At 48.2% G+C, this 25,546-nt stretch overlaps 1 protein-coding gene across 1 annotated transcript in view; it reads right to left on the reverse strand.

Moving 5' to 3' along the window:
* Positions 1-25,546, reverse strand: part of atp2a3 (ATPase sarcoplasmic/endoplasmic reticulum Ca2+ transporting 3) — a 129,556-nt gene that overhangs the window by 17,586 nt on the left and 86,424 nt on the right. The window contains exons 9-20 of the mRNA XM_055657834.1: positions 22,379-22,467; positions 21,417-21,519; positions 18,740-18,871; positions 17,573-17,695; positions 16,877-17,095; positions 11,936-12,271; positions 10,867-11,087; positions 9,873-10,075; positions 8,152-8,237; positions 5,703-5,836; positions 4,120-4,237; positions 2,253-2,370 (exon numbers count right to left, since the gene is read on the reverse strand). Coding sequence (XP_055513809.1) covers positions 2,253-2,370; positions 4,120-4,237; positions 5,703-5,836; positions 8,152-8,237; positions 9,873-10,075; positions 10,867-11,087; positions 11,936-12,271; positions 16,877-17,095; positions 17,573-17,695; positions 18,740-18,871; positions 21,417-21,519; positions 22,379-22,467 — 1,882 coding nt within the window. The remainder of the gene's footprint in view (positions 1-2,252; positions 2,371-4,119; positions 4,238-5,702; positions 5,837-8,151; positions 8,238-9,872; positions 10,076-10,866; positions 11,088-11,935; positions 12,272-16,876; positions 17,096-17,572; positions 17,696-18,739; positions 18,872-21,416; positions 21,520-22,378; positions 22,468-25,546) is intronic.

Raw genomic sequence — 25,546 nt, forward strand, 5'->3', positions numbered from 1 at the left:
AATAATCTTGCTAGGTGTGTTTACTTGGGTCTGTGAACGATCGCTGTGCCAATTATTATCAGCTGGCATGGAGCACGTTAAACATTACTGCAAGGCAGTTTGATCAGAATAGAGCTGAGCTTCAATGGTGTGAATAAAGGGGGCTTTCATCAGCTGTGTAGTGTGGGCTGGACCACCCAGTTGGTTTCAGAAGAGGAAGGGAATTAATCAGGAAGGACCCACCCATCCACCCACCTTCCAAGATCATAGGCAATGGCAGATATTGGAAGGTCCATGGTCACAATGACTGATGGTGATCGCCAAAATTGCTCCTCTAAAGGAGCAAGAACTGAGCTCCGAGGGGGGGAGAGGTCAAACCTGGAATTCTAATGGACAGGAGCTGACAAGGTGTATGTAGCAGGAGATTTCTGGGTCAATATCCTATTCTACCTGGAGCTACCTGCATCAACTGCACTGATAGAAAGATGCATTTAAGCAGTTTCTGGATGGTCACAAAGGCTCCACATGGTTCCTGCAGGGTCTGAGACCCCACCTCGGTCACCTGCTGACCCTGCCCGTGACTCTTGATCACTAGTGGTTACCTTGTAGAGGTAAACTTCCCAGTGCAGTTGGCGTTGACTTCATGGACACTCCACCTTAAAGAAGATCCTCAGCCTCACGCTGGCAATCTCTACGCCTGGCACTGCCCTTGGGCTGAGATCTCTGCCAACCCCAGTGATGAGCAAATCAGTGCTCAAGCCAATCCAGGGACACGGGCAACATGGAGGAGCAAGGATTCATCTCAGGACGGGCAATGAATGAGTTCTATTCCCACGTCCCTCCACCACACATCAACGGGAGCCCCCCCAGAATTTGTAACCTGAGTGCAGAGAGCGGTTTGATTGAATTGAAAGATACAGCAAGGAAACAGGCCCTTCAGCCCATCAAGTCCACTTCGACCATCAATCACCCGATCACACTAGTTCTATCCTATCCCAATTTTGTGTCCACTGCCTATACATTAGGGATAATTTTACAGAGGCCAATTAACCTACAAACTCGCATATCTTTGGGATGTGGGAGGAAACCAGAGCACCCGTAGGGAACCCGCGCGTTCACATGGAGAACGTGCAAACTCCCCAAGGTCAGGCTTGAACCCGGGTCTCTAGTAGATGTGAGGCAGCAGTTCTACCAGCTGTGCTGCACTAATGATTGACGAGAGTGTTGTTTTGTGGGACTTGCTGTCCATTACCTGACGTGTAGGATTAACAGGAGATTTGTGTACAATGTCACAGAACACTATGTTTGTCCCATTGTGAGCTGCTCTGTGTACGGGTCTGGGTACTGAGGTGTGTACTGTGTATGGGTCTGTGTACTGAGGTGTTGCTTTAGTGACATTACTGGGTCCCAAACAATGAGGACTCTGGCACAGACTAATCTTTCACTGGCAACATGTCAACATTCTCAAATTACCATGAAAGAGACAGGTTGGAGATTTATTGCTGGTGCCATTTAAAAATGAACCTTCAGAACTTGAAGGAGCTTCAAAGAATTTCTGATGTCATTCAGCAAAAGATATCGTTTGGAGATGTGCTAATGTTGCCCGGGGGCCATTAAAGACTCAGCCTGACTTATTCCTGACCCTCACGATCCTTCCAGGGGGTTTGGGATGGTTCTTAAAACACCAGAGGTCAGTGTTTGATCAAATGGTTCATCGTCTTATTCCAAGCCTCTTGGAGCTTCGGGCATTTTGTTTTGCTTCTAGAAGCACTGGCAACGTTATTCCCTCCAATTAGCTAGTTACTGGATGCTTCGAGTATAATTGAGGAGCAGGGAGGAATCGCATTGACCAATTGCAATGAGCTGCTGTGTAGCCCCATGAATAAATGAGTGCACTCAACAAACCAGCAATAAACACAGCTGTGGAAGAGCATTAGACTAAGCCCCACAGCTAATCCTGGGCCTGGAACTCACCATGATCGTCCTCCCCTTCTGACAACAAACTGTCGCATAAACAGAAACACATTGAATAGGACCCAAGGCATCCTTTTAGGACAGACATAGAGAGTAACCAAGTCCCACAGGAAATAAAAGCAAGCTGGTATCAAGAAACCAGTTCCTTCTGGTCAGCATTGCAGCAGTCCATGGAGGTTAAAGCAGACAGTAAAGCCAGCAGATTAGAGGCGCCGAGACTAAGACGAAGAGCCAGGAAATGTCCCCAAGACATGCCGGAAGCCCGCTAGTGCTCGGACAGACTGCAACAGGGTCTTTACCCTCAATGTAGTTACGGGACAGAAATTTGAGTGACTCGTCCACTAAGATGACGGGCAGTGAGATCTTCAGGACCATCACCCACTGGTGCCAGTCCAGAGCAGTCACTTGGAAGATCAGCTGCAAGGAAACAAAGAGGGAAAAATCGTGTTAATTTAGGCACTGAATTCATCACAGGAACACATTGTGTAAAAAGGAACAGCAGACGCTGCTATACACAGAAGATAAACACAAAGTGCTGGAGTAACTCAGCAAGCCAGGCAACATCTCTGGAGAAAAAGGGTGGGTGACATTTCCGAGAAGGAACATGAACACCTTGGTTTTGCATGGAGGTTAACACACTTAGGTATTTGTTAAGTAACTGGATGTACATATTTTGTGTGTACATGGGCAAAGTATTTTGCAATAAAAATTAATGCATGAGCGAAATCGAATCATTATATTATTTGTTAAAGCAACTCAAATCGCCCTTTTTCTCTCTTTCTTACAGTTCGGTTGAAGAGTCATTGACTAGAAACATTAACTTGTTTCACTGCAGATGCTGCCTGACCTGCTGAGTGTTTCCAACATTTTCTTTTTTTATTGCTATTGGGTAACATTGATATGCTTCCCCTAAACTGGTCCCCCTGTCTCCTAGGCCCTCAATTTATCACGGGGATGGGATGGGTTGGGGGTTAGCTGTACCATCAGGTCATTTTATAAGTGACGATGTAACATAAAGATTGCACGGTCTGTACCCATTGGGGCAGGATTTATCGATGGAAGATAGTCACAAAATGTGTTTCGGTACGAGATCTATTATCAATTATCAATGGAAATTGGAAAACAGCAGACTTTGAAATAAGACTGATTGTGATCATTAACACTGAATCTAGAATGAGCTTGGGGTGGGAGATTGCAACCTTCCTGTGGTTTCGACCAATGCAATCAACCTGGCGTGCACAATCAAATAAGAACAAATAGAACAAGTTGTCCTACAACTTTAGGTTGTGCAAGAAGAAGAATGTGCTTCATCTAACCTCAATTCCTCTGTTTAAGAAGGGAAGTAGAGATAAGGTATTAAACCAGTCAGCCTCACATCAGCGTTAGGGACAGCATACTATTGGAGAGGATTCTTCAGGTTAGGATTTAATTGCATTTAAATAAGAATGGGATGAAGGACAGTCAGCATGGATTTGGCGGCAGCAGGTCATGTCTTCCTAAATTGATTGTGTTTTTTGAGGAGGTGATGAGAGTAGGGCAATGGATGTTGTACATGGATTTTAATATAGGCAACGGATAACGTTCCTCATGGTAGGCTGATCCAGAAGATTAAGGTGTATGAGATCCATGGTGACTTATTAGTTTGGATCAGAACTGGCTTACCCATGGAATAAAGAGGGTAGTGGTGCAAGGGTGTTATTGTGGCTGGAGGTCTGTGACCAGTGGTATACGCAGGGATCTGTGCTGGGATCTCTGTTGTTGTGACGTATATTCATTACTTGGATGTAAATACAGATGGTTTGGTTAATAAGTTTGCAGACAACACCAAAATTGGTGGTGTTGCAAGCAGTGAAGCTATTCAAAGGGAGTCCAAGGCTATCCAAAGAATGTCCATGGATATTCAAAGCTGTCAAACAGTGGGATATACAGTGGGATATTGATCAGCGATAGAAACGGGCGGAGAAATGGCAGATGGAGTTTAATCCGAGCAAGTATGATGTGTTGCACTTTGGGAGGGCGAATATAAGGGTAAAGTGTACAGTTCAGACACTTAACAGCATTGAGGTGGAGGGATCGTGGGGTCCATGTCCATAGCTCAGGAGTGAATCAGCCCGCACTGTGCCGGCCTTCAGTTAGCATGGTCACCAAGTGTACATTCATACTCACAGGGAGCGGCTCCACGTAGAGGATCAGGAAGTGCAGAGACATGGATATGCAGATTGTCCCCAGAAGCCAGATGTTCACCCAGGGCGGCATCCTCAACAACGACTGGTTCTCTGACAAACTAAACACACAGCAAGCAGGGTCAAGCAGGGTCAAGGGTTAACAGGGTCAAAGGAAACACAATGAAGTCTTAATTTTATTTTTAAACTGATCCAGATAGACCAAGCCCTTGGATAGATCTACAGCCCAGGGCTGTCACCACTGTCACTTGGTACAACAGTGTTCATTATGTGACTGGGGTAGTGCTTTTCACCCACATGCCCTCCAAGATACCCACCCACCACCCCCCCCCCATGGGGAGCTGTTGCTGTAGGGGGCTGGGGTAAATTAGTGATGGGGAGGGTCTGCACTGTCGGGAAAAGGGTCCAGTGATGGATGACAACAGTGAGGGAGGGGGTCAAAGTGAAAGGAGATGGATCCAGTGATGGGGGTCCGATGATGGGAGGGCTTGGTGATGAGAGGGGCCCAGAGATGGAGAGAGGGGCAGAGTGAGGGGGGGGGGGGGGGGGGGGGACAGTGTGGAGGATGGGGCCCAGTGAGGGGCAGTGAGGGAGGAGGAGCCAAGTGAGGGGGAGGGGCACAGGGAGGAGGGATGGGTCCATTGAGGGAGAGGGTCTGATGATGGGGGAGGTGCTCAATGGGGTGGGAGGGGCACAGTGAGGGGTGGGGGGTGAGGGGGCAGTGAGGGGGGGGGGGGGAAAGACCCCAGTGAGGTGGGAGGGGTGGACTCACTGAGCTGGGGCTACTGCAGGATTGGGCCTGTGAGTTGAGGCCAGGGTTCTCCTGGCAGGAAGGGGGAGTGTCGTTGCCTCTGGTGTGGAAGTGTTGAACCCCTGGGTGGACCTCCGGGTGCTGTGCCGGGACCCTCACCCTGCTCTCCCTCAGCCCCAGCTCCCTGCACACTCTGGAACAGGGCAAAGCTAGCCAAGGCCTCCATACTGAGGGGCTGAAACTCACATTAGATGCTAAATATTTATAAGATGTCAAAATAGGTGGACAAAATGACCACCAATATTATACTTTGTGGTTTTAACGAGGGAATCTGGATAAACTGTTCACTTGTAATGTGAATGAGATCCTTCAGACAGTGAAATAAATCACACACTCAGAATCCTATCAGGCCCCATTCTGCAGGAATGAAGCTCCTGAATGGGTGCGTTGTCCTTGGACCAAAGGGGATGTTGCAAACTGCGGAATACCCTTCCCTGTGTCTCTCCCTCTCCACTGTATACCCACTACATATGAATGAACTCAATTAGACTCGAGTTGCCCGGCCAGATGATGATGTCAGTGAACTTCACCGCTGCGGTATTCCGGGCTAGAAATGCTTGCCACTGACGTATGCCATGGACTGTGTGTGTGTGTGTGGCTGGTGCCTGTGAGTTGGCTCCCCTACACCATTACCCCCACCCCTCCACACCCTACCAACCCCCCGTCCCCCTCCCCAGGCCCACTCCCTTGCCACGGCTCCGGTGGTGGGTGGTGAAGCTGGGCGACAGTACTTGCCGACTCCAGGCAGCACTAACCTGTTCAAAGCGTTGCACATCTCGATGGTCACCAGGACGGACAGCGCCATGGTTGTCGGGAAGCGGGAAGCAAAGACGGAACACTCAACGTTCTGGTAAAGCGGGTTGTCCGCGGTGCACTGCATGAAGTGTCGCTGGGGGAATGGGGGGAGAGAGAGGCCGGTGAACTGACTGAGAGACTGCATGCAATCTCCCCACACATTTCCCCACATCACTCTACTCCATCAGTACCCCCTACGTTCTGTGTCTACACCAACAGTCTCTACTGCCCTCACCCTGGCTCAGAAGGTGGCGAGTTAAGACTCACTCCACAGCCTTGAGTCTGTCGTAGAGCCATTCAGAATGGAATCAGGCCCTTCGGTCCATCAAGCCAGTGCTTAGGTTTACAAATACAACTTGGAAATAAGCCCTTCCGCCCAGCAAGCCTGTGATGATCATCGACCATCCATTGACACCAGTCCTATTTCATTCTCTTCATGTTCCGGCCACCGTTCCCTGAACCCCAGATTCTATCTCTCTCCCGACATATTGGGGGGAACTTACATTGGTCGGTTTAACCACAGTTCGGCACGTATTTGGGATGTGGGAGGAAACCGGAGCAGCCAGAAGAAGTCCACGTGATTACCGGTAGAACATGCAAAATCCACACATACAGGACTGGGGTCAGCACTGGACTGGGGTCTCTGGCGCTGTGAGGCTGTGGCTCCACTTTCTGCACCACTGCCCCTTAACGAGAGCCCGTGTTCCAGTACATAGTTGGCAATTGGGGGGGTGGGAGAGGCAGGGTTTTCAATCAAGCTCCTCCTGGGTGGGTCTGTCTCATTCATTGCAACACATGAGTGACTGTACAAAAGCTCCAGGCGATGTCCCGACTCGGACAAAGCCCTTCCCCAGAGCCTTTTTCAGGGTGGCAACCTGGGGACAAGGGGCGATCTATGCCCAGTAACCTGCACTGTAAGGGTGGCATAAAGGATTTGCTTTACTGTTGAGCGCTTGCTCTCACTGGGGCTTCCTTGCTCTTCTCTGTGGACCCTCTCTGTCTGCTGGAGAGGAGGGGTGGTTGGTTGCACACCAGTCCCTCGACCCCCCAGCTCGAACTCCCAGCACGGGACCAGGAATGAGCATCTGGCTCACAGACACGCCCCCAGTGTCAACCTCGCGTGCCGGGGTGGCTCAGTGCTCTCTTCCCGCTCCACGATTCCCAGCTCCCTGGCTGCTCTGTTTGGAATTGACCGATGACATTTCCGTTCGGGACAGTTAGCTGCGATAAAATGCTCAGTGATCGGGTAGGTGGTTTGAGAATTGGTGGGTGAGGGTTGGGGTTGGCAGGCACATAGGGGACAAGTGTTACACACACTACCCAGTGTTGGGGTGAGTGTGTTACACACAATACCATGTGTTAGGGTGAGTGTGTAACGCACAATGCACTATGTTGGGGTGAGTGTGTTACACACAATACCCTGTGTTAGGATGAGTGTGTAACACACAATGCACTGGGTTGGGGTGTGTTACACACTTGTGCCCTGTGTTGGGGCGAGTGTGTTACACACAATACCCTGTGTTAGGATGAGTGTGTAACACACAATGCACTGTGTTGGGGTGAGTGTGTTACACACTTGTGCCCTGTGTTGGGGCGAGTGTGTTACACACAATGCACTGAGTTTGGATGTGTTTGGTACAGAGAGTGGAGTAGCTCGGAGAGTTGTGCACACTCGCCCTCTCCTCGATGTGACAGCCCCTGTTGCATTTCGCTGCCTTCTCAGCCGCTGCTGGATCAAGTTGATTAATGGAGTCTTTGGGAAAGTAATTATCTCCGCCTCTCATCGCTGAGAGATATACAGTCCCCAGGCAGCGCTGCGTCACTGTACAGGTCAGTGCAGAGCTGTGCACAATGAAGTGCTTGCTCAAACTGACTGACTGTTATTTACACATTGAAACGCAGAGGAGGGCTACCCTCATGCATCAGAGAAAACGTTTAACGATCTGTTTTTGTCTGGTTTCGGTTCAATTAGACCAAGGCTGTGGATCAACGCAATGAATACAGTACAAAATCAATGGCTAAGACTTTCTAACAGGCAGCCAATAGTAAGTAATGATTGAGACTTCAACCTCCATAAAGCCAGCAGCTATTGTTTAGTTTTTCTGTTTAGAGTTCCAGCATAGAAACAGGGCCTTCGGACAACCGAGTCCACGTCAACCATCGATCACCCTTTCACACAAGTTCTGTGCTCTCCCGCTTTCACAAACGATTTGTGAAATGTCTGAAGAAGGGTCCCAGCTCGAAACGTCACCTATCCATGTTATCCATGCCTGACCTGCTGAGTTACTCCAGCATTTTGTCTTTCCTTTACAAAGGACTCGCAGTAAATGGACAACTAGTGAACTGAACCTCTTGCCCACCCCCCTCACTCCCCCACCCTCTTGAAGGGGAGATATTGAAGCTCCATACCAGCTGGTTGAAGGTGACCTGTGGACCACTCTCATCATACATGAACCACCAGGTGGCTGCTCCGACTGTCGCCAGGCCAACGTACACTGAAAGAGAGCAACAAGTAGGGTAAGCACAACCGAATCATGGGATGTCCACAGCGCTCCACTCCTGTAGCCTGTCAGTGGGGAGAGGACTGTATAACCCTTCGCCTCTGACCACCCACCAGACCAGCCACCCCGCCAACTGTCCTTGCTTTCTCCGAATTGAACCAGCCACAATTTCGGATCAGAAACACAGGCAGGGACTGTGGCCCTTCAGCCCTTTCGGCCTGTGTTGCTCTTTGAAAGGCCCATCTGATGCCGTGCAGAAATAAGGAACTGCAGATGCTGGAATCCTGAATAGAACACAAAGTGCTGGAGTTACTCCAGCATCTCTGGAGGGTACGGATTGGGTCGGGACATCTGAAGAAGAGTCCCAAACCAAAACGTCATCTATCCATGTCGTCCAGAGTTGCTGTCCGACCTGCTGAGTTACCCCAGCACTTTGTTTTCCATATCTGAGATTATGATATTTTAATTAAAACTCTGTCCAATGGTGTCTATGGTTCACCAGTGATAGTTTCCAGAACTGACCCTCCTCCCTTCACTGTAACGGATCAGGTCACAGCAGGCTGCGGAAAAAAAAAGTCTTTCCACTCTGACTCTTTTGCTAATTTAACACTTTCCAAATCCTGTCCAATTCTGAATTCCCCTGAAACTGCCTTAATAGACAAATAAGTGGCTTCTCTGGTAAAAAAAATCCTTCATAACCATTTCTGCTCTTTACACGTCCTTGGCACCAACTCCTAGATCTTGGATGTGGGCTAAGATTTTGTTGTGTGTCTGGAAAGACTTCAACTTCCTGCCAACACAAGAAGTTCAGAGGATGCAAAGCTTTTTAGGGACAATCTGGAGACCCCCTTCCTTGCTGCTGGGTTTGCAGGTCAGAACCACCGACTGGATACAACAGAATCATTAGACGAGACTATAATGTAATCTAAACAAAAGCCTGGTCCCTTAGCTCCATTCCAAACCAATATGTTCCTGAACACACTTGCCCAGCTCCAATCATTGATCCTCGAGATGATCGGGGCATCAGGTGCATGGGAATACCACTTTAAACTTTACCCCCCCCCCGCACTCGGTTATAGGTGACAATCGCCAATAACGGCCACCATCCTCACCCCTCATCCCCCGTAGTCCGTTACTGCAAGGGGTTATTGTACCTGCAGATACCCCTCCAAGCCAGCACCATGACTTGAAAGTATATTTGCATTCCTTCACGGTCATTGGGTCCAGATCCTGCAACTCTACCCAGCAGCACAGTGGGAGCAGCTTCACCAGAAGGACAGGGGTGGTTCAGAGGCAAATGGCAATGGGAAAGAGCAATAAATCATGCTCTTGCCAGCAGTGCTCAAGTCCTGGAACTGAGTAAATCAGTTCAGTTTAGTTTATTGTTCCATGTACAGATACAGTGAAAAGTTTGTGTTGCATGCTAACCAGTCAGCGGAAAGACAATACGATTACAATCGAGCCATTTACTGTGTGTAGAGATTTAAAAGTGTGGAGTGATTGTAATATGCCATTGTACATCTGCTTCCGTGGCCAACAAGCAATTGTCGCCTGGGATGGACGGCATCTTGGAAGAGATTCACCAGGGGACGGCTTCAGTGTGCGAATGCTAGTGTGCGGCCTGCTTACCTCCAATGGCGATGTATCGGAAGAAGAGCCAGCCGCTAATGAGGGACTCCTTGGGATTGCGAGGTGGTTTGTTCATGATGTCGAGGTCGGGAGGGTTGAAGCCCAGAGCCGTGGCTGGAAGACCGTCTGTCACCAGGTTCACCCAGAGCAGCTGCACCGGGATCAGGGCCTCGGGCAAGCCCAGGATGGCAGTGAGGAAAATGCTGCAGGGAAACAAGGAAGAGGAAGGGTGATTGGATTTAACCACAGTCAACGTACCACAACAGGAAATGTCCCTTGTCAGTGATGGGGCTCCAGCCTGTCTTGGGCCCCAGGCTCCATTGTCCTAGTCCTGATACATCATCCATCTCCACAGCAACAAACCAGAGCTCAGAGCAAACATGTACGTGGAGTACATGCACCGATCTTGGTCTCATCATCTGCGGTCGGGATGTTTGAGACTTATGACTGGGTTATAATATGGTTAACCCGAGAGCTCACATACTGGGGAGCATGATGGGAAAATGGCCAAGATAGAACGTAGTTAAGTAAAGTCAGATATAGGGGAGGGGTAGAGTACAAAGCTCCCTCCGACATCATCACCCAAACACCAGTGGAGAGCAACATTGAGCAGTAAGTACTTTGTCCGTAATGTCCAGCCTCTATCTCCACAGTCAATGATTTCATTCAATGATACTTTATTGTAACATGTACCTAGGTACAGTGAAATGCCTTGTTTGGCAAACAACCCGGTAAAATCACATAGCAGACCTCATCCAGACAGTACACGAGAGTCACCACGTTTTGCCGCCGACAATGTCAATTGTGGAATTCAGGTTTTTATGCATAAAACCACTGCAGCAGGCAGTACAGAGGAGAAAGTCTCCATGCATGGCAAGCAAGTTTGGTTGCTCCCATGAGGGATGCACTTGCCACCATGAAGCAGAGTCCTGCAAGTACCGAAAGACCAGACGGCAGGCCATTGTGCTTTAATTTGACAAAAACAAAGCCTTACCAGACCACTTCGCCCACGTTGGAGGAGATGAGGTAGCGAATAAACTGCTTCATGTTGTTGTAGATCGCTCGCCCCTCCTCCACGGCCGACACGATGGTGGAGAAGTTGTCGTCTGACAACACCATTTCTGCTGCCGTCTTAGCCACAGCAGTTCCCGAGCCCATGGCAATCCCAATCTCAGCCTTCTTTAGAGCAGGAGCATCATTAACGCCATCTCCCGTCTGCGGAGAAGAAAGGAATTATTGCTCTCTCCTGGCGGAATTGTCCCAGGTCCACAATCACCTCCAGTGCAGTAGCGCGGAACCACTGAAGCCCCAACATATCCTCAAAGATTAGTTCCCCAAACTCAGGGCATACTGCTGTATCCATCCGTGACTCTCAGATAGGTGCAGGGATTATTCCTATTCCAACCCATTTTATTCTGCAGGCATCAACTCCACTCAGATATCTACCACTCATCTTCACACTGCAGGCAATTTACACCCGCCAATCAACTGGTCAATCTGCACGTCTTTGAGATGTGGGAGGAAACTGGACCACGGAGAATGTGCAAACTCCACTTGAACAGCACCGGATGTCGGGATTGAACCAGGGTCGCTGGTCCTGTTGTGCCAATGTGCCAGCAGTCTGTGGTCTGCTGGTGCATCAAACTGTGCCAGTTGCTTGAACTGAACTCTGCCATGTCACGACAAGTTGATGCAGGTTGATGCAGTAGGTGCTTCCGAGAGGGGTAATTAGACAGGATGTGTAGAAAGGAACTGTACAAAATGATGGAGTAACTCAGCAGGACAGGTAGCATCTCTGGATAGAAGGAATGGGTGACGTTTTGGATTGAGACCCTCCTTCAGACTGAGAGTCAGGGAAGAGGGAGACATAGTGATGTGGAAGGGTAAAGTGTGAAAAAGGAGAAATCAAAGGGGACGAAGGTCAAGGAAAATGTAGAGTGTCACAAAATGCTGGATTTTATCTTCAGTAATTAGACACACATTGGCCCTCGGCTGGGGGCAAAAGCTGGGGCAAGGAGGCATTTGGAAGGAGAGGTGGAGCCGTGGCCAGCACCTGAACTCACCATGGCTGTGATCTCATCGAACGACTGTAGGTACTCGATGATCTTCGACTTGTGCGAGGGCTCGACGCGGGCAAAGCAGCGGGTGGAGCGACAGGCTTCCCGCTGCTCCTCCAGCGACAGGTCGTCAAACTCGCGGCCAGTGTAGGCCTTCCCCGACACGTCCTCGTCCACACCGAAGATCCCAACCCGGCGGCAGATGGCGATGGCCGTGCCCTTGTTGTCACCGGTGATCATGATGACACGGATCCCGGCCTTCTCACACCTCCGGATGGCGTCCACTACTTCCTTCCTCGGGGGGTCCAACATCCCCACACAGCCCACAAACGTCAGGTCAGTCTGCAGGGGAGAGGGAAGAAGCAATGCTTAGTTCACAAGGTCTAGAAGCAGAATTAGGCCATTCGGCCCATCAAGCCTACTCCGCCGTACAAGCATGGCTGATCTATCTATGCCTCTCAACCCTTGCCCCATAACCCCTGACACCCGTCCTAATCAAGAATCTGACAATCTCCGCCATTAATATATCCATTGGCTATGCCTCCACAGCCTTCCGTGGCAATGAGTTCCACAGACTCACCACCCTCTCACTAAATTCCTTCTCATCTCCTTTCTAAGGCAGTGGCCTCTGGTCCTAGACTCTCCCACATCCTCTCCACATACACTGTATCCAGGAGTCAGCAGTGAGGCAGTACGGTGCACATCACGGTACACTTACCTTGACCAGAATCTCAGCCATGATGCACAGCCACGAGTAGTCTGTGGACTCGCTGTGTTGCAGACAAGAAAAACAAGGTCCTGTGGCATTATTAGATCATTAGCACCTCGCTTAAAGGTGCTGGTGTGGCAGCAGGTAGTGCTGCTGCCTCACAGCACCAGAGACCCGGGTTCGATCCTGGCCTTAGGTGTTGCCTGTGCGGACCTGCAGAGGTCACTCACTTTGAACGACACAGATGCTTTTGTTCATCTCGCTGCTGGAAGGGAACCCTCCAGAAAGGCAGTGTTGGGCACCTGACCCCACAGGATCAGAAGACGGCTGGCACGGTGGTGCAGATGTAGAGTTGCTGCCTTATGGCACCAGAGACCCTGGTTCGATCCTGACTATGGGTGCCGTCTCTACGGAGTTTGTACATTCTCCCTGTGACCTGCGTGGGTTTTCCCCAGGTGCCCCGGTTTCCTCCCACACACCAAAGGCGTGCAGGTTAGTAGGTTAATTGGCTTCGGTAAAATTGTAAATTGTCCCTCGTGTGTGTAGGATAGTGTAAGTGTGCGGGGATCGCTGGTCGGCACGGACTCGGTGGGCAGAAGGGCCTGTTTCTGCACTGTATCTCTAAACTAACCTAAGAGACCAGCTCTTTGAAGTCTTTGGCGAGGACGGCACTCTGCCTCGCCGCGGACAATGGCTGCCTCGTTGTTGCGTTTGTCAATAGGCCGTATCTGTGGGCTCTCGGTGCCCGGGATAAAATAAACAACAGAAGATTTTACAGCTGCAAGATGACTTTGTATTTAAGTGTTATGGTTGGATTGGGAATTCATGCTCTAGATGTGAATGGGAAGTGGTTAGGCGGTTTGGAATTCCATTTGAGGAACAGCACCTCATGTTTCGCTTGGGCAGCTTACAGCCCAGCGGTATGAACGTTGATTTCGCTTGGGCAGCTTACAGCCCAGCGTTGTATGAATCCATCCCTTGTATTCTTCTCTAATTTAAAGTACCCTCAGATGCATTTTCATTGTCCTCCCAAAATGCCTCCACCATCCTTGTCGTTGTACAAATAAATAATAGTTCCACGCTTCACATCGTTGTTTTATATCCCTTCAGTATCGACCTGCTCTTCTCCAACCAACAATGGGACGCCTTATGGGGTTTAAAACCCTTCTTGGCGATGCTGAGCGCCCTCCGCAGACAGCGCTGCTGGCAATGGAGTCCTTTGTCTTGCTGCCGGCCCGGCTTTGTTCTGGCCACCAGTTCCCTCCCCTCTGCTTTTAGTCTGAAGAAACATCAGCCATCCCTTATCTCCAGAGATGCTGCCTGACCAGTTGAGTTTCTCCAGTGCTTTGTGTCTATTTTTGGAATTCCTTTGCTTGGGTTGGGCATACATTTAACGCAAATTGGCTGTTGTTATGATCTGGTACAGAAGTCCTCTGTGGGACTGGTACTAATGTCCACTATGGGATTGGTACTGAGGTCCACTATGGGCGACAGAGTAGTTGGCGTTTGTGCCAGTGCTGCCGTGTCTGGCTGGGTAATGAGGTGACAAGGCCCAAGCTCGGGAATTCCCTCCAAGTACCTTTCTGCCTCTCTCTCCATTTTCCCTTTCCGAGGCTCAGTAACACCCACCCCTTTGACCAAGGGCTCAGTCATCTGCTCCAATATTTATTCACGAGGGTGGACATCAGCCGATGTTTGATATTACCTCCGTGAAGCATCGGGAAACATTTTGTTATTTTAAGGGCACTTCATAAATGGATGTTGTTATTATCATTGCAAAGCTTGTCAAAATAATCTGTTATAAAAGCAAAAAAATCTGGAGGCTGGTATGAGGCATAGCAGAAGCCAAGAACAGTAAGTTTATAATTGGCTCTTAGTCACCGAATACTGACTAAGATGCGGGATAGCTGTCACATTCTCTCATCCTCTGCCTCTACTGATCACACAGCCAGATTCTTGCAAGGGAGGACTACATTTCAAAGGCATCGTTTGCTTCAAGACCTTTTCCATGCCCACCTACCACTCCCTTTTATTACGGCACTTTCCCCAAGAGCAAGGGATGACACACCCGTCATAGAATCAGAGTGATACAGTGTGGAAACTGGCCCTTTGGAGCAACTTGCCCACATCGGTCAACATCTACATGAATCCCACCTGCCTGTGTTTGGTCCACATCCCTCCAAACCTGTCCTATCCATGTCCCTGTCTAACTGTTTCTTAAATGTTGGGATAGTCCCAGCCTAAACTACCCCCTCTGGCAGCTCATTCCATACACCCACCACCCTTTTTGTGAAAAAAATACCCCTCAGATTCCTATTAAATCTTTTCCCCTTCACCTTGAATCTATGTCCTCCGTTCCTCGATTCCCCTACTCTGGGCTAGCGATTCTGTGCATCTACCCAATTTATTCCTCTCATGATTTTGTACAGCTCTATAAGATCACCCCTCATCCTCCTGTGATCCAAGGAATAGAGACGCAGCCGACTCAACCTCTCCCTAGAGCTCAGACCCTCTAGCCCAGGCAACATCCTCGCAAATCTTCTCTGAACCCTTTCAAGCTCGACAATATCCTTCCTATAACATGGTGCCCAGAACGGATCACAAGATTCTAAATGCGGTCTCACCAACATCTTATACAACTGCGACATAACTTGCAACTTCTCTACTCAAAACTCTGACTGCCCTTTCACCTCTTCTCTTCCCACCATCTAAAGCCCCAAACAGTTTTCACGGGTGAAGCAATGATTCACTTACACCTCTTGGGGCCTGCTGCAACTGTGTTCATTCAGTGTTGCCAGTGTGGTCTCCTCCACACCAGAGAAACCCAATTGTAGATTTGGGTCATCGTTTGTGGGGCACCCGTGCTCTGTCCTCCACAATGACCCAGAGCTGCCAGCTGTCTGCCACTATAATTCTCCATCCACACGTGATCTTTCCACAGCTGGCCTCCTTCACTATTACAACACAACTACACCAATGCCTCACAGCGACCAGCGACCAGGTTCGACCGCATGGGTTTTCTCCGGGGGTCTCGGTTTCAGAGACGTGCAGGTTTGTAGGTCAATTGGCGTCTGTAAATTGTCCCTTGTGTGTGGAATAGAACTAGCGTATGGGGCGATCACTGGTCGGTGCCGACTTGGTTGGCTGAAGGGCCTGCTGTATCCTGCTGTTGCCACGCTGTATCTCTAAACTAAACACAGCCAACACAAGCTTGAGGAACCCCTCAATCTTCTGTCTGGGCATGTCTGGGAATATCCGGGGGTTTTCATTTTTATAACAGTTAATTGCAGGCGAGGCAATGAATGAACCTCTCTATCAGTTTGAAGATCTACTTCCAAACATCAAAGACGATTTGATCATCAGCTTGTTGTCTTCCTGCTGGTTGAATCTTTCACTCCCTTTGCAGCTGTTGAGATCTAGTCACATATGACTTTAGATGTTAGTGATACAGCGTAGAAACTGGCCCTTCGGCCCGTCGAGTCCGTGCCGACCAGCGATCACCTTGCTCACTTGCGCTATCCTACACACACTAAGGACAAGTTACAATTTTACAGATGCCAATTAACCTACTAACCTGTACATCTTTGGGGTGTGGGAGGAAATCAGAGCACCCAGAGGAAACCCAGCGGTGACAGGGAGAACGTACAAACTCCGTAACAGACAACACCCGTAGTCCGGATCAAACCCAGTCTCTTGTGCTGTAAGGCAGCAACTCTACCGCATTGCCACTGTGCTGCCCACAATGAGCTAAATACACCTGAGACACATTGACTTGAGAACAATTCAAATCTCAGGGACAAGTAGCAGTGGACCAGCACAGTAGCTTGGGGTACTCTGGCCAAATTTAGGAAGGAGCAATGGGATCCAATCTGATCACAAGCCCTGACGACAGTGTTCCCGATGAACCAGTTCCAGTGGTTGCACCAGATATATTGACAGCAACATTCCCTTTGAACCAGAACAGGGTAGTTTCAATGCCTAGCTCTTGACAGGTACAATGGTCCATCCCATGTACACCAAGTCCCAACAGAATTGAAGCCCTCTTGAAGACAACCCCTTCCACCTACAGACTGGCTGGTGTGTTGCTACTAAATGGAGTGCTCTCATGTGCAGGGAAAGTGTGTTCAGGGAGATGGCAAAGGATAGAATGAGAGGACATTCCTCTGGCAGCCTCTCCCCCCTCCCCAAACCCTAGACCCCTTCCCTCAGACACCCGCAGCAGAAGAAACATTGCTCACCTCATACTTGATGAATTTGGTGGCATCCTCCAGGTCCATCTCGTCCTTCTTGGGCGGGCTGTCCCGGGTTGCCAGCGCCAAACAGCGCAGCGTGTCCCGTCCCGTTCCCCACTCCTTGATCACGCTCAGGATCTGCTCCTTCAGTCGGGGTGTCAGGGGCACTTTGGAGGTGCCGTAACGGATGTAATTGCAACGCTCGATTACTCCTTCAGGAGCCCCCTAAAGAAACAATGTTCTCGTAGAGTCACAGTGTCGCATAGCATGGAACCAGGCCCTTCATCCCAACATGCGCATGTCCACCAAGATGCCCCATCTAAGCTAGTCCCATTTATCCATGTTTAAGGTCATAAGAAATAGTAGAATTAGGCCATTCGTCCCATCCACCATTCAATCATGGCTGATCTATCTCTCCCTCCTAACCTCATTCTCCTGCCTTCTCCCCATAACCTCTGACACCTGTACTAATCAAGAATATATCTATCTCTGCCTTAAAAATATCCACTGTTTAGCCCTATCCCGCTAATCTGAAATTTCCTATCCTAATTCAGGCAACAGCCTGGTGAACCTCTCCTGCATCCTCTCTATACCCTCCACATCCTTCCTGTAAAAGTGCGACCACAACTGCACACAACACTCCAAATGTGGCCGAACTACGACATGCCCGACTCTCCCCGCGAGTGTACGGAGGCCTCTCACCTTCACAAACATCTTGTTCCCAGCTCCGACCGATGGATTGACGGGAGAGCAGTAGACGGACATGGACTTGCGATCGCGGGAGAATTCCAGTGTCACTTCCTTCTTCATCAGCTGCTTGATGGTCTACGAGAGAGTGAGTGGCAATAGTCAGTTGCTGGAGCCTCCAACAATTGTAGTAGTGAGTGAGTCAGCCAACAGATGCGTGTGCGCACGTGTGTGTGTGTGTGTGTGTGTGTGTGTGTGTGTGTGTGTGTGTGTATATGTGTAGGACGGAAATGCAGATACCAGTTTAAACCAAAGATAGACACAAAATGCTGGAGTAACAGGCAGCATCTGTGGAGAGAAGGAATGGGTGACGTTTCGGGTCGAGACCCTTCCTCAGTCTGAAGAACACTCTTGAATCACTAACTATAATTCTGCTATAATGCGTGTTTCCACAATGTTAATTAGATGTTACGCGCGAAATGAACTAGGCAACACAATTTGTGTTACATGGGTTAAAATAGCTATCGCAATTGGGTACTCGAGAACCACTTCAAAGATACCTTGAAAATTGAAAAGCAGGAAAAAAAGTTGTCATGGGGAAAAAAAATCTGAGGAAAAATAAACAGTTTCCATGTAACCTCCTCACAGTAATCAGACACCATTAAGGGCCTGTCCCACGAGCATGCGACTCCATGCGGCAAGCGCGACCTAAAGGTCCGGTCCCACCAGCATGCGCCTGCATGCGGCAAGCGCAACCAAACCAGAAGCGGGAGCCGCGCGGAGGTCGAGTGAGTGACACGGCGGCTGCGGGCCGGCAGGCCGTTGCTGCGTGGAATTTTTAAACATGGTCAGTTTTTCAGAGCCCCGCGCGATGTCGGGACCAGCTCCGCACAACTCCGTACGGCTCCGGCGATCGAAGTGGGACCGGCCTCGCGAGGCCGTACGGCTCAAGCGACCAGGTTAGGTTACGCTTGCTGCATGGAGTCGCATGCTGGTGGGACCAGCCCTATAGATCGCGTTTGCCGCATGGAGTCGCATGCTGGTGGGAACGGCCCTTTATCTCTTATGAACATAGTTTATCAGTTTCATCGTGACTGGCCATTGAAATTGACAAGCAATAGCTGCTATTGATACTAGTGTAACAATACTCTATTAAATAACGATTCACAACATAACACTTACATTGTTGCAGTAGGTGGCTTTCTCCACTTTAGTGATGTTGTTGATATCAGTGTTGAAAACGTTCATCTTTTCCACCAGGCAAACGAGAGCAGTTTCTGTGGCTTCCCCAACCTTCTCGTAAATTCCCTTAGCCTGGGATAGGACGGGGAAAGGAAAGAACGAAGAGTGTGTATAAGTATGTCATGAAATCTCACTGTTGTTCACATCATTAAAGCGCAGTTTCAGGGTTTTTAGACACCCGAGTCCTGAATGTCCATCAGAAACATTTGTTCCATTTTATTAATGATGCAAGGAGACATCTCATTTGAGACAAAATCCTGTGCACTTTCCAGATATTTCAAGGTTAGGAGGGAAGAGGGAATAAGACTCCGTCAACCCTGAAATTAATCACTTTTAGACTTTTACATTTTAGAGATACTGGCTGGGAACAGACCCTTCGGCCCACCGAGTCCGTGCCAGCCAATGATCACCCATACACTAGCACTATCCTACACACTAGAGACAATTTACAGAAGCCAATTAATCTACAAACTTGCATGTCTTTGGAGAGTGGGGAAAAAAAATCAAAACACCCAGAGAAAACCCACAGGGTCACAGGGAGAACGTATGGACTATTTTTTTTAAATGTTTTCTTCCGTCAACTCCTTTCATTTCAAATTATTATTCATATTTAAGTTATTAAGTCAGAGTCTTACAGCGTGAAAACAGGCCCTTTGGCCCAACTTGCCCACACCAGCCAACATGTCCCATCTACACTAGTCCCACCTGCCTGTATTTGGTCCATATCCCTCCAAACCTGTCCTATCCATGTACCTGTCTAAATGTTTCTTAAACATTGTGATAGAATTTGCCTCAACTACCTCCTCCGGCAGCTCGTTCTAAATGTTGTAAATGTTATTTTCAGTTTTGTAAGGGGATAGGGGTCAGGAACTTCTCCACATTGGAATGGGACGCTGGGCCGAATGGCAGATGCAAAACGATTGTATCGGAAGGTAGAGGTGTAATTGCCCCGTGACCAGTGATCACAGGAAGATCTGTTGTAATTGCGGAGCCAGGAACATCAACAGGGTAAAGCTCCAAAGGTTGACAAGAATATGATGGATGACAGGAAACAAGATTTTGTTGGCTGCGTGCATGTGCGATATATTTAATTATAGCACATTTCCAATAAAATGAAAATTACACTTGGGAATTTAAAATTGCATTGAAACTATATTGAGTAAAGACTAAGATGCTTTGTAATGGAGAACAGCATGGAGATATTGATGCAGATGAGCCAGACAGTGAGAAGGATGAGGCTAAATTTTCTTTGACTTAGCTGTCCACTAAAGCCATAGCTATCAGACAGAAACAGCCCCCGAACAACAAGCACAATGGTGGCGCAGCGGGTAAAGCCGCAGCCTCACAGCGCCAAAGAGACTCGGGTTCGATCCTGACCTCAGATGCTGTCTGTGTGGAGTTTGCACATACTCTTCCCTTTGACCGCGTGGGTTTTCTCCGGGTGCATCGGTCTCATCCCGCATCCCAAACATGTGCATGATTGTAAGTTAATCGGTGTCTATACATTGCCCCCTAGTGCCTTGGGAGTGGTTGAGGAAGTGGGATAACATAGAACAACTGTTAATGGGTTGGTGTGGACTCAGTGGGCCGAAGGGTCTAACCGTTCCCATGCTGTATCTCTCGAAACTTAAAACATCAGTGAGGAGAACAAGAGGCAGAAGTCGTGAAACCCGTGGGTTGTCGACATTCACATAGGCAATTGATGGGTTAATCGTCTGAAAACCAAGTTTTCAGATTATCTGCAGGGTAGCATGACTCACTGGAGACTGAGAAGAAAACTTTCACATCTATAACAGAGGAATTAAGATTCAGGCTACATCCCATAGGAACTGATGGAAGTATTTCAGTAAGAAACTGAAATAACAATTTCAAAAAAACAGCTTTTTTCCACGAGCAGTAGCTCTACTCAAAAACCAAGTCTGTATCCTCCTTTTGCTCTGGTATTCTATTTCATTCACATGTTTATTCTTAATGTTTTATGTTTTATTCTTAATTGTACTGTATGTCGTATTGTTACTTGCGAGCGGAGCACCAAGGCAAATTCCTTGTATGTGTAGGTACTTGGCCAATAAACCTATTCACTCATTCATTCATTGTTCTATCTGGGACATATGACAATAAAACACTCTTGACTCGTGACGGTATAAAATTCGGGATTAATCAAGTACCTTGCTTCTGACATACGTCGATACACACATACGCACATGCACACAGCAATATTCAATATTCAATACAATAAAACCAACACATTCAGAGGGAATGTTAAAGGAACAAGGAATCGAGCACCAGAGGACAAAGGTTTAAGGTGAGGGGGGAAAGATTTAATAGGAATCTGAGGCGTAACTTTTTTTACACGAAGGGAGGTGGTTGTATGTAATGAGCTGCAGAAGGAGGTAGTTGAGGCAGGTACTATCACAAGGTTTAAGAAATATTTAGACAGGTACGTGGATAGGATAGGTTTAGAAGGATCTGGGCCAAATATGGGCAGGTGGGACTAGTGTAGATGGGACATGTTGGGCGGTGTGGGCAAGTTGGGCCAAATGAGCATGACTCTATGAGCTCCTTATGTCAGTGACTGTAAAGATCAGCAATCAAATTAGTCAAGTTTTATACTCACTTCATTGTAATCCAGGGAGGAATCGTTGCACAGGGCACAAATAGTAGCCAGCTCAACAAGTCCGGCGTACTGGCTGGTTTCAATGGGCTTGTCACCAATGAACCTGTAAAGAGAGAAAGACTTGGATTGAGATCAGCAACCTTTTTACCCTCGACGATAGTGTTGAGTTTCATCGGCAAATGGCATCAATGGGAAGAGAAATATCTGATTTGTTCAGCTCTCCCGGGATTAGACAGTCACATGGTCATATGCACAGAGAGGCTCTTCAGCCCATCAAGTATGCACCATCCATCAACATCCATTTGCACTAATACAGCTTTATTCTCTCCACATTCCCATCAACTCCTCTCAGATTCCACCACTCGCCTACATAAGGGGGACAACTCAAAGAGCAAGAGTGGGTTTCTCAGTGTGTGTACTGTGCAAGGCTAGAGAGAGACCATCTCATATTCTGTCTGGGTGGTATGAATGGCCTGAACACTACACTGAAACACACGCACACACGCACACTCTCTTTCTTTCTCTTTTTCTCTCTCTCTCTCTTCTTTCTCTCTCTGTCTGTCCAATCTTCCTTTTGCCCTCCCCTCCACCTACATTCCTTCCTCTAGCTTCACCATTCGCAATTCTTTAATCCTTTTGTTTCACATCTGTATCCACCTATTGCTTGCCAGGCTTTGTCTTGCCCCTCCTTTACTCCAGCTTTCTTCCACCTCACCCCCACACAATGTCTGAAGAAACGTCCCGTCCTGAAATGCCACCTATCCATGTTCTCCAGAGAAGTTGCCTGACCCGCTGAGTTATTCCAGCACTTTGTGGCATTTTTTGCTAAACTGGAATCTGCAGTTCCGTGTTTCTGCACTAACGGCCTGCTTGTCATCTGCATTTTTGGGGCCAAAGGCAGCCCACAGGGCAATGCCGAGTCTGGAGCGTATGATGTTGGGAGCAAGGATGCCGTTACTCACACTTCCCCCTCTGGTGCGTAGGTAGATCCCGTGATGTTGAACTCATGCAGCTTACACTTGTCCCCCACCACCGTATCGACCACGAACATCTGAGGCAGAGGGAGGTTAGAGTCAGGTTAAAACATTCCCAATCAGATCCCGCCTTTCACCGGAGATTATAAAACAAGAGGCCATTCGGCCTGCAGACAGCCCTTCACACAGTCAACTCGACCACGGAGAACCACCTCTGCCCTTTCACCTTTGAAGGACAATTTCCTTATCTAAAAATCCCAAATCGCAGTTGTAAATGATGCAAATATTATTGATTAATTGTTTCATGGTCAATATATTTATTTATTTGATCTCCACCTCTTTTCCCCTACCATCTATTTGTGTTTTCCATATTTCCACAAAGAAGGAGCCAGTTCAGTCCATCGAGTCTATGCTGGCTCATCAAGAGAATCAAACCCCAAACGTCCCTCAAACCCCACCCCACCCCCCCCAGAAAAGTTGCAGATGCTGGAAATCTACAACAAAAACAGAAAACTCTAGAAACACGCAGCACGTCAGGCAACATCTGTGGGAAGAGAAACAGAATTAATGTATTAGATCAAAGAGTCTTCATCACAGCTGCTTCAAGATGAAGCATCTCTAACCTGAAACATTGTTTGCTACTCCTCCCACAGACGCTGCCTGACCCGTTGAGTATTTCCAGTGTTTACCGATTTTGTAATTTTTAGCCCATGGCAAATGAACCAGAGGTAATATACATTGTGTAGTGTAGGAAGGAACTGCAGATGCTATTTTACACCAAAGATAAATACAAAATGCCGCATTAACTCAGCGAGTCAGCAGCATCTCTGGAGAAAAGGAATAGGTGACGTTTTGGGACGAGATTGGGAGAAGAAGAATCTCAACCCAAAACATCACCTATTCCTTTTCACCTATTTGTTTTCTCCAGAGAACTCTGGCAAATTTTGATTTGCTCTTCGCTAATTATGCTAACAATTTGGTGAAAGACACTCTTTAGTCTGCCCACAACTTGTTGGACACCCAGCAGAGAAAGATATCCTTCTGCGAATGTTGCCGACTGGCCCATTCCAGACTGCAGGAGTACATGGTGAGGGACTCACTGAAGCTTGACGCAGCCAACACCAAGGTTCTGTGAGAGCAGGATCACATTCTGCTGCTGGTGGACATTGAGGGGCAGAGCGGATCCGGAATGGACACCCTTCAAACAAGGGAAGGGATATCATCCCGGGGACCACATTAGTGGTAAGGTGTTCACTTTAAGGATAGATGTGAACACTACTGAATATGACACTATTGAATGCACAGGCACTGAAAAGTCTGAAGAGTTTTTGCACAGTTTTTGTTTTGCATATATCTTTTAATCTGAATAAAGTTCATTTTTGGTAGCAAAACAAAAAAAGAAATTGCCTGAGAGGCTAATCGATCTAGGTCTACTTATCTCCCAGGGAATGAAAAGATGAACCCATCTCTGGTGGGGCAAACCCCTAAATGGCTAAATTAGTCCTCAACTATTATAATTATTCCTCAACCGCTGTTATCGGAGAGAGATTATGTCTGGTTATTTATCTTATTGCTAGTTTGTTCCAGCTTGATAATAAGTTGACTGCTCTGGTTTCTACATTGCTATAGCAACTATGCTTGGATAGTACTTCAGTGGCTGTGTTGCACTCACAAAAAGCCTTGGGCAGATGCAAGATGTGTCTTATTACTGAGTGCAGTAAAACTCACATAATTTGGCACCTTGGGCCATTGGTGGTGGTGGACTGGCAGAATCCCCAAACTACTGGATGTTATTCTAACAACAAAGCAACCCAATTTTAATTCACAAAAGGACACAATGTGCTGGACTAACTCAAGGCAGGTCAGGCAGCGTCTCTGGAGAACATGGATAGGTGACGTCTCAGGTTAATTCACATTTTATTACGATGTTGCACAGTGGTATGATACATTTTCCAGTGAACCGGGCGAGTTTAAAGGGAAGCCCAAAGAATAAAAGCCAGCGAGTTTAAAGAGAACACAGCCAATGGTGCCCTGGCAGTTTAAATGGAGCTCAGGAAATGTGGCCCTGGCCAGTTTAACAGGAGAGTGAGAGGTGAGGTCAAACAGCCAGTTTAATGGGACTGTGGGAATGGGTTCCTTGTGTCATCCCTCAAGCTGGCAGAAAATAGCGATAAGATAAATAACCAGACACTCTCTCTCTCTCTCTGAGACAATGGTTGAGGAATAAGCATCAGCCACTCACGGGCTTGCCACACCCGAGATGGGCTCAGTGTTTCATTCTCTTCAAGAACAGGACAGCACGGTGGCACAGCGGTAGAGAGTTGTCTTACAGCACCAGAAATCCGGGTTCGATCCTGACTACGGGAGCTGTCTGTACGGAGTTTGTACGTTCTCCCCGTGGGTTTTCTCCGGGTGCTCCGGCTTCTTCCCACAATCCAAAGACTTGCAGGTTTGTAGTTCACTTGGATTTCCCGGTGGCTCAGCACTTCAACTCCCCCTCCCATTCCCAATCTGACCTTTCTGTCCTGGGCCTCCTCCATTGTCAGAGTGAGACCCAGCACAAATTGGAGGAACAGCACCTCATATTTCGCTTGGGTAGTTTACACCCCAGTGGCATGAACACTGACTTCTCTAACTTCAGATAGCCCTTGCTTTCTCTCTCCATCCCCCTCTCCTTCCCAGTTCTCCCACTAGTCTTACTGTCTCTGACTATATTCTCTCTTTGTTCCCCCCCCCCTCCTCTGACATCAGTCTGAAGAAGGGTCTTGACGCGAAACGTCGCCCATTCTTTCTCTCCAGAGATGCTGCCTCACCTACTGAATTACTCCAGCATTTTGTGTCTTCAACCAACAGCACTGCAGTTCCTCCCAGTGAGCGCACTCAAAGCTCCCTCAACTAACATCATGGAAACAGAGTGATCACTTCCACACTTATGTAGAACCATGGTTGCCCACATGGTATGACATGTTTAAAAAGGATCCAGCGGCTGTAAATCGCTTGGCATTCACAATGAAATTATTAACATGTGCAAGTTGAATCATTCCTTTCAGTGTAGAGCCGCCAGCAGCCCATTGACCATCAGTGGGTCACATCACTAACAGCGGAGAGCTGAGTGGTGGCTTATGTGCTAGTCCCACTGAAAGATAAAGGGCAGTA

This window comes from Leucoraja erinacea, chromosome 28, assembly GCF_028641065.1.
Source record: "Leucoraja erinacea ecotype New England chromosome 28, Leri_hhj_1, whole genome shotgun sequence".
NCBI lineage: Eukaryota > Metazoa > Chordata > Chondrichthyes > Rajiformes > Rajidae > Leucoraja > Leucoraja erinaceus.